The 9,206-nt window shown below is 37.4% G+C and overlaps 2 protein-coding genes across 4 annotated transcripts; both read right to left on the reverse strand.

Moving 5' to 3' along the window:
• Positions 1-49: 49 nt before the first annotated feature.
• On the reverse strand, positions 50-4,700 carry tsta3 (tissue specific transplantation antigen P35B). 2 transcript variants are annotated; one of them, XM_023340283.1, is made up of 10 exons: positions 4,658-4,700; positions 3,497-3,648; positions 3,278-3,392; positions 2,619-2,747; positions 2,461-2,534; positions 2,232-2,365; positions 1,999-2,130; positions 1,848-1,927; positions 1,321-1,420; positions 50-1,233 (listed from the first exon to the last, which is right to left on the reverse strand). In XM_023340283.1, the coding sequence occupies exons 2-10, from the start codon at positions 3,622-3,624 to the stop codon at positions 1,178-1,180; spliced, it is 948 nt and encodes a 315-aa protein (XP_023196051.1). In that variant the 5' UTR covers positions 3,625-3,648; positions 4,658-4,700; the 3' UTR covers positions 50-1,177. The 2 variants fall into 2 exon arrangements, with proteins under 2 accessions (XP_023196051.1, XP_023196052.1); XM_023340284.1 differs by lacking the exon at positions 4,658-4,700 and adding an exon at positions 4,132-4,151.
• Positions 4,701-5,456: 756 nt separating this feature from the next.
• LOC102224485 (leukocyte elastase inhibitor-like) lies at positions 5,457-8,938 on the reverse strand. Of its 2 annotated transcripts, none has more exons than XM_005802296.3 (7): positions 8,657-8,938; positions 7,384-7,566; positions 6,799-6,936; positions 6,597-6,714; positions 6,365-6,507; positions 6,097-6,264; positions 5,457-5,986 (listed from the first exon to the last, which is right to left on the reverse strand). In XM_005802296.3, the coding sequence occupies exons 1-7, from the start codon at positions 8,774-8,776 to the stop codon at positions 5,573-5,575; spliced, it is 1,284 nt and encodes a 427-aa protein (XP_005802353.2). In that variant the 5' UTR covers positions 8,777-8,938; the 3' UTR covers positions 5,457-5,572. The 2 variants fall into 2 exon arrangements, with proteins under 2 accessions (XP_005802353.2, XP_023194829.1); XM_023339061.1 differs by lacking the exon at positions 8,657-8,938 and adding an exon at positions 8,195-8,363.
• Positions 8,939-9,206: the final 268 nt, after the last annotated feature.

Consider the following 9,206-nt stretch of genomic DNA (forward strand, 5'->3'; position numbering starts at 1 on the left):
TTAAATTTTCAAAGGTGAGAAGGGGCGGAAATAAACTCGAAATACAAAATGTAAATCAATCCACCTTTATTTTTCTAAAAAAATAAACAATTTGAAACTTTTACAAAGAGCTCCCAATTCTAAAGTGGAATGCTACCTTTTTATATGATTGGCATTTCATCTGGAACTACAGAACATTAGCTCCTGAACATCAGTAATCTGAATTTTTCTCAAAGAATCTATGCAGCAGAAGTGAGTTAGTTAGCTATGAGTTAGCCTCATGGAAGCCAGGAGAGGAGTATACATTTCCTGAAATTAAAAAAAATCCCTTTGCCAGAATTGTGAAAAACTTGGAACAATGGCCTTAATGTAAAGTTAGTTTGGGTGTGAATAAGGCGAGTAACATTCTATGAGTAACATTGACAGCTATATTTCGTAAAGTCCCACCCCTGAAAGTAAAGCCCTGACTTGTGTTTAGAAAAGTGAAACTTTCAGCCGTTTCCATTCACTACTACGTTTTATACAACCACAGGTTGGCTTGGTATTTATTGTTCTGGTGCCTGTAAACATCAGCAAAATGCTCTTCAGAACCAGAATAGAAATTAGAAAGTCTTAATAAAATCTACCAGAATTTAATTTTATCACAATATTCACCAGAGTGTTTTTAGTTTCCTTAGTAGAGTGCCGGTTTAAATCTCCAAGCTACTGAACTGAGAAAATAATTTCTTAACTTCCTATTTCTAACTGATCAATTATTTAAACATGTTTAATGAACTCTAGAGTGGCCTTTGTGATATGGGTCCATCAACTTTTTAAGGAACTTTCAGGTTGTTTTTTTTTCATGCTTTTCTGTATTACTTTGAATAAGAAAAGGAATATAACTGACGTAAAATACAAGCAAACACATTTGAAAACAAAAAGATGAAAATGATGAATATCATTTCAAGAAAAAAAGTTGCAACTGAAAACTAAAAAAGCGAAAAGAAGCATCTAAAACATCATGTTACAGTTTGGTCCTGGAATCTCAATTTAAAACTACAAAGCTTTATAATGATTATCAGACATCACTATTAGCTCACTACTTTCTGCACATGATCTAATGTCCTGCAACACTCTCCAGTGTTGACCCCATCAGTTTTTTTTTACAGAAATGGTCATTCAATGGACAGCTTTGATGCCAACTGGTTCAGGGGTCGTCTTACTTGCGGGCGGTGTCATAATTGGCAACAAACCAATCGCATGTTTCTTTTAAAGCTACAAGCAAAAACAAGAAGACATCTGTCATGACATATGGTTACTTATTTTAGTAAATACAGGCAAAACAGAAGGATATGATCTCACCTTGTCGGAAGGGTGTGAATTTGAAGTCTGGCAGGTACTGATGTAGTTTTGCATTACTGGCAGTCTTCTTAAACTGACCATCTGCTTTACTGGTGTCATACTGGACATCATGAGTCAAAGAATTTGAAATTTAAGTCAGGTAAAAAAAAAAAAATCACAATGTTTAACCCATTGATATGTCAGTAGCATATGTTATTGAACATTTAAAATATCAGTATTAGAAAAAACTTGAGGAAATCAAACAGGACAGAAAATTACACTACTCCTTACTAAAAGAACACCACTGTGTTTTACCACAATGAAATGTTGTTTTTTTCATTAGGAGACAAGATTTAGAACAATCAATATACCATTCACCTTCAGATGTCTGTTAAATTTCAACAAAGTGTTAGATTTAGGATGTTAAATATATGAAATCAGGCTGTAACACCATTTATTTTCTTTAAATTGTCCTTTTTTTACATACAGAATCACTATCTACTGTAAATGAGAATTTTCAGAAGCAGATCATTTTATTGAAAGGATACCACTACTTCTCCTTTAAAGCTCAACGACTCAACAACTGCCTCTGCAGCTTCTTTAATGGAGACCTCATCTTCTTCCCCAACTGCAACCAAACAGCATATTACTAAAGGTCACTGTTAACTATTTAAATTCATGTCATGCATTGAAACTCACCAGAGAGAATGATTGGGTCGACCTCTGGATATTCCCTCAGGACCCAGAGGAAAAGACGAGCCAAATCCAAAGAGTAGATGAACTGCCTTCTAGGAGAGCCTGAACCCCAAACTACCAGGGGCTTCCCCTCCTCTGGCCAAAAAAAACAACACCAAAATTTCAGTCTCTGTCCTCAACTTTCACCTCCAAACTCCAACATACTGAGCCCTCACTCTCCTAAAAAGCAGACTTACTTTGAGCGATGTATGCCTTATGTATGAGCCCTGGGAGCACGTGGCCATCCTCGATGCTGAAGTTGTCATGAGGACCAAACACATTTGTGGGAATCACAGCTGTGTAGGATCGGCCATGTTGCTGGTAATAAGCCCTGGGAGATGTACACATAAACTGAAACTCAGACCCAATTTATCTACTTAAAGTGTTTTTTTTTTTTCTTGTTACAAAACGGCACCAAAAACTCACCTGTTGTGAACATCAATCATCCTTTTAGCATAGGCATAACCAAAGTTGGACTCATGAGGAGGGCCGTTATGGATCTGGTTGCAGACACAAGAACATGTGGTCACCTTTGAAAAAATCCATTATTTATTCTAACATTATGGATCAGAGGGAGCTTTTACCATGGTCTCGTCGATAGGATATGTTGTTTTATCAGGAAAAATGCAGGTGGATAGACAGGAAACAACCTTAACAGTCCCGACCTCATGTGCTGCCTGCAGCACATTATCGTTGATGTAGATGTTGTTCCTCTGCATGACAGATATTGATAGTTCAAGTTTGGAAGCAAAAGGGTAGGAACCATTCTGTGATAACCCTGCGGAATATAGACTAAAAAGATGCATGAATCTGTGCAAAGCTGAAAGACGAGTAACAGAGAGGCAACCAGTGAGGAAGCAAACTTTTTAAATAAAATTGTTCTGGACATTGTTGCTTCTTTGCTGCAACAGCTTTATGCAGTCATAGAGCTAAGTGCTCAGCAGGACGTACCCCAAATGATTCTGATCACTAACTAATTTCTTAAATTTTTTGGTTTTGCAACATTGTAAAGTTTTTGATTTTGCTAGATGTTTTTTTGTTGTTGATGTTCTAAAGTGTTGTGTATTAGTTCACTGAGAACATATTGGCATTAAATCCCAGGATTATTAAATTTTACAATTATTCTGTTAATTAGTACTTGATGGATTTTGAGTATAGCCGTAATTTGTTTTAGCTTAATGCTGTTGATGATTCATCCTTTATGAAGGTTAGTCATTTTTCAGTCATCAATTGTGTGTCCTACCCAGAAGTCCAAGTTGTGTTTCATGTTCTTGAAAAGACCTCCCACCATAGCAGCCAGATGGATGACATGGGTGGGCCGATGTTTTTCAAAAACAGCCTGTGTTTCCTCTTTGTTCCTATGAAACCAGAAGCACACTGAAATGAATGTGGACTATTTTGTATTAAAAAAAAAGAAAAAAGTGTGAAGCTGTACAAAACATAACACGGTAGTGATTCTCACATTAGGTTTGCATCTTTGGAGGACAGAAATATCCATTCTTCTCCTTTTTTGGCTCCCCCTTCTTCTTCTATAACATGACGTATGGCTCTCCCCACCAATCCAGAGCCCCCTGTGACCAACACCTTCATCTGACCAGTACACTGAGAGCTTATCTAAGCAAACAAGAAAACACCAAAGAAACATCACATTAATAATTATCAGAGATAACATAACCGTCCTAAAATGGTGATATTTAAATCAAAATCAATTCCCAAAAGCCCAAGTGTCAAAAGGAAAAAAAAGGCTTCATTCAGTAAAATACACCAGGGAGAGAAATATAAGGCCATAAATAAAGCCAAAAATCTTTCTCAATGTCAGATGGATCAACCAAAAATGTAGATCAGAAACACAACAAAAAAAATTGCTTCTTGAAAGGTTATTTAACTTTTAAGATTTTGACACTCGGTTGCTTATTTCTTATTCCCTTACTTTGAATCAGAGTTCATTCAAGGGGACAACAATAAATAAAAATAAAGCTGGTAAACAATTTCTCATAATTCCATCTTGAAAAGATAATACTCAATCCTTAAGTAGTCCTCCATCTTGAACAAAGGTATGACACAGCGAATCACAAATTAATGAAAAGGAGACACAACCTGATCAGAAAGAGACCTAAACCTTTAGAAACCGGACAACAAAATCGAAATGACAGAGACTTGTCTACAGGTAGATATTTTAGCCTCGCAAGTTTAGGTATAAATCTACACGTCAACATATCGACATCTTACAATGTCAATATATGTTGTTTCTAAAATCAAGTTTAAAAAAAAATCTAACTTAATGTATATTTTGTATGATGCCACTGTGATTCGAAAGTTAAAAATAACCTTGCTAATCTCTAAAGAAATGAGAGTACTGTACGTGTCATTGGTGTTTTCTGTCTGGTTTTATTTCTAACAAGTAAAACCAGACAGACAGGATCTTACCAAAGTTGTTCTTGCTAACCAAAAACTTGCACACAGCTAATTCCTTTGCAATGAATTACGAAGAAATGTAGACAATTAAAACCTAATGTATGAAACAAAAAAGAATTATTGGTCTTGTTTCTACAGATTTCTACTCCGTGAGATAAAATAGCATTAATTGTTAGTTAAATTATTGTGTAAAACAGCAAGTTCTTACCTGTAAAGCAAACAACACTCCTAACAGGAAGTTACCCTTTAGTGTCAAGCTACGTAATTTAATGTGAATGTTCGCTTCCGGTTCCTAACTTCAAAATAAATGTTTCTTTTGAAATAAGACATTTGCCTATCGAGGTTTCAATCCTCAGGTTGTGCTGCTCTCTGCAACCAAAAGTTGAAGTTTTTGAGTTGAAGTGCAATTGCCTCATAATTTCCAGTATTAACATAAAAAGCTTTGTTAGAAGCAGTAATAAAGGAGTTACCCGTTCAGGTTATCCTCCACATGGCTGTAGTAGGTCAATAGATTAAGTTCCTCCAGGCCACTGCATTTGTTGCTAAGCCAGGTCCTTAACTACTCTTCACCTTAGTGATGGCATAGTTTTTAAAAGACTGGAAATACTGAGTTATGTCACTGAAGATGTGTACTAGCACATTCAATAATGCATTTAACAGTTAACTGTAAAGAACCTTGGTCAACATTTATTTTAAGTACAGTACTTAATATTGCTGCCCTCTGGTGGATTAAAAAAATGCATAATCTTGTATCCCACTTGTCCCTGCTGCAGTATTTTCATCTGGCTCAGCTAGCTACCACTGTCAATCACCTCAGTTAATATTTGGTTTGATCAATTATTAAATCTGAAACCTAATTATGACTTTTGATCTGTTTAGAAAAAACAGCTTCAAATTTCTGAATGAAACAGTTTCAGTTCTTTTTGACTCAATTCAACAATGCTTTATATAAAAACATTTAAACAAAATAATGTGAAACATTTCTTGAAAGAATCACAGTTTAGCAGTGTCATTCCTATGTTTTTATTGTAATCACTTCTTAAAGTCAACAAAAAGCAAAGGATTATTTGATAAAGTAAATGACAACTTTTTCAGCTTTTATTTTAGCATCAAATTTATTACATCAGTTCTCTTGAGGAGATGAGAACCTGCCAAAGAAGAGTATGGACTTGGTCTTGTTGTGCCTGATGAAGAAGAGGAAGGGGTGATCTGCTTGGAAGTGCTCCTCCCTCAACATGCAGAAAGATACCATGCCAGCTGTGGCTGCAGCAGCTTCTGTGCCCTCTTCGTTCACATCCACAAAGGCCTTGTGGGCCACCGTAGACAAGAAGAGGCCCCCGTCTTCGTTCATGCCTGTCAGGTCAGCTTTGCCAGCGCAGAACACGTCCGTCATGCCCATTTTGGACAGATGTTCCTTGAGTTCGTAATCCTCTTCCAGCTTGAACTTTGGCAGGTGGACGATGATTTCTGTTTGGATGTCCATGTTTGCCCTGTTGGTCCATTCATCCAGCCTCTCTGGCGTCAGCTCATTTTCCAGCTGCAAAAGAGTAAATCTGGTGACTACATTGTTCATTCTCTAGCTATTAGAGTTACAGCTTGAAAACTACTTTTAGGTTTTCCTTCAATGTTTTATTTCTGGGTGTGTACCTTCAGCAAAGGGTCTGAGCCATCTTTAGATAACTGTGGCAGAAGGATGAACATGCTGAGCTCCTGTTCCACGTATGGAAGCTCAAGGATCTGCAGTCCCAACTCAGGGATGTAGTTGAAGGGCAGCTTCTTCATCTGGTACATCATCTGGACTGTTTTGGTCTCATTCTGACACAACAACAGAAAACAGCAATTATTTTTCAGAGCACTTGTTGAAGAAACTTTGCTCTAAATCTGTCACAGTATCTACTTCTACAAATCAACTTACCAGGCTGACTTTAAAGGGCATCTCCTTGGTGTTGGCCGCATCAAAACGACTCATCCAGCTTCCTTTAAAGTAGATGGCATTCACCAGAGCCAGTCTTGTCATGGTGTTAACAGTTCCTGGCTTCAGAAGATCTTTTATCTTGTCTAAAAGAAAAAGACAAAACACAATCCAACACTGTAGTCTAAACCACGAGACAAAATTTACGGATTTCCAATCAAATTAATATTCCTACTTTCTGTCTGCTCCTCCACCCAGGTGTTGATCTCAGCTCTGCAGTCCTCTGGGTTTCCGATGAAATTAACAGCCTTCAAGTCTGCCTGGTAGAACTTTTGTGTGTCTTCTAAGAATTTCTGCAGATATTGGATTATTGCTTAATCAATTTCATTTTGCCACATTTTAAAATCAGTTTAATGAGCAGATGTATGCAAACTCACAGGGAGAAAATTAGACGTGGTCTCTCCATAAAGACGGTTGGCCACCTTCAGGATGTACGATGCAGACGGGGAGTTTATGTCAGTGTTTAGGTTTTGAAAATCTGCATGGACGCCTTCACCCCTAGTGAATGAGAGGGACTGAGGGAAATGAGGAGAAGAAAATGAAACTTAATTCAAGACACAAAAAATGAGTGTTAAGCAGTTATAGCAGCAAAAACATGTCTAATATCTCCATCTAAATCTATATAAGGAAGTGCAGAAAAGGAAACATTTGGCAAACACAAAGGTTCAGCTTTTTTTCTTTTACAAACAATGCATAGCTTGTTCCAAGGGTTATTAAATGAGGTCAAAGTACAGGTTCATTCCATGAAGTAAGGGCCTCACCCAGGACACACCTGTCGCTTTGTACCTTAGATACACAAATGGTGTAATACTGGTGATAACTGTCTGAACTTACAAATGCTTAGAGGACATAGGGAGGGATTGATTATATTTTAAAACCCTCTGCATAAAGTGTTTTAAAAGCTGCTGACAAAGACAGAAGCTGCAGAGGACTATCATGTGATGAGTTGACAGTGTGCTGACCTTTGCCATCTGAGTTGCAGTGTCTCCTTTAGCACCTAAATAGACCATTGCCATCGCCGAGCTGATGCTCAGTGGAGAGACAAAGATGTTCCTGGCCGGATTTGCTTGGCTCAGAATGCGGAACAATCCAAGGGCAAAGTCTGCGTTGCTGTTGACTGCCATGTCTGATGTTGTTGGGCTTTGCTAGGATAGAGGAATTTAAGTGAATTGAAATCAAGTTATTTCATTGCCTGCTGCACCCACAAACAAAAAAGCACAAGGAAATATATTCAATATTTTTTTTTTCATAGAACATAAGAAATAATCAAAGTGTACATTACATTGTAAAACTATTGAGTCACACTCGTTTCAAAAGTTTAGTTTGTTTTTGTTTCTTCAAGCACCGTCTGCATTTTTGAAAGCCTTTCCGTGGATGCAATTTCAAATAGTGCTTGCATTTCAAAATCCAGTTGTTTAGGCTGAAATTTCTATAGATTTTTTTTCTGCATCATTGGCTTCTCATTCAGCTATGTGGTAAAGAACCATTTTACAGCTTTTTTGGAATCTGATGTGCAGCCCTACTTCCATTATATATAAAGATCTCACACAAGTGTCCAGAGGCTAAAAGGCAAGGAAATTGTTCTTTTATAACTTTTTACTTTCTGCATATTAAAAACAAGACACTTAAAATGAATAAATACTTCAGTTTTGTTTGCAAATGTCAAAGCTGTCTAAAGTTTTCCAACTAAAAGATGTCATTGAAATAGAAATGAAACAATTCCAGTTTACATTGTTTGATACAAACTGAATGAGGAAAATAAACTTGACCTACCTTCACAAACCTTTTAAGACAGCACAAGTTAAAGATGGTTTACTTATAAAATGAGTAAAGCATCTATTTAAAAAAATAGAAATATATATATAAATGTCCTGGAAGCAACTTGTAAAAGTATTTTAGGACAACTGTAAAGGATTGTATAAACTAAGACTCAAAAATGAGAAGGACAAGAACGTTCGCACATCATATAGCTGTAAAGTGGGCGGAGCAGAAATGTTGCTTTACTTAAAACCTAAATGTTCCACTAAGCCTTCCACAGACTACGAGGGCTTGTATTAAGACCTCTTAATGTAAAGCTGCTTAGCTATAGAACCCTCATAACGTAATCGAAAAGATCAATGTGCTACAAAGTGGTATTGTACCCACCCGGAAATGCATCTACAGACGCCAATTTTGAGTGTCCGCGAAATAAATTTCAGAGTTACATGAGCTATTTTTTGGTTTAAGTATATGTACCTTTTCTCGGGCTCGTTGCAAGCTGCTGTCGTTCAAACTTGAAAGTGAAAGGAAAAGGAAAAGACACCCAAAAATCCCCTTGACACCGACGTTTGCTTCCGCTGGACCGCAGCCGATCATAGGACTGCCGTTTTATCAGGGGGTAGTGGACTACAATCCGCCCCGGTTTGGTGGAACGCGTGACTGCGCGATTCACCCAGTGACAAAAACATTCGGCTTTATTGTCGTGTGTAGAGAAGAAACAGCAGCCAGCTGTGCCAAATGAGGTCTGTGCGGATATGCTGCGTCACAAGTGCGCCTTGTTCGGCTGGAACAGCTCCACTCTAAAATTAGAGACGTCGTTTTATTTTTGCAAATAGAAGATGGTGAAAAAGCTGATTTGTTTGACTTACAAACAACATAGTAAAATCCCGTTTCACAAATATAGTCACTATAGTGGCAACCTTTGGACTAGTGTTGTGTTGTTGCTATATAGAAATAGTGGAAAATCAACACCATTAGACGTTGTTCAGGTTTTGTTCTCTCTTTACTCTCGTCCGTTCTCCTTCTC

This window comes from Xiphophorus maculatus, chromosome 9 (assembly GCF_002775205.1).
Source record: "Xiphophorus maculatus strain JP 163 A chromosome 9, X_maculatus-5.0-male, whole genome shotgun sequence".
Lineage (NCBI taxonomy): Eukaryota > Metazoa > Chordata > Actinopteri > Cyprinodontiformes > Poeciliidae > Xiphophorus > Xiphophorus maculatus.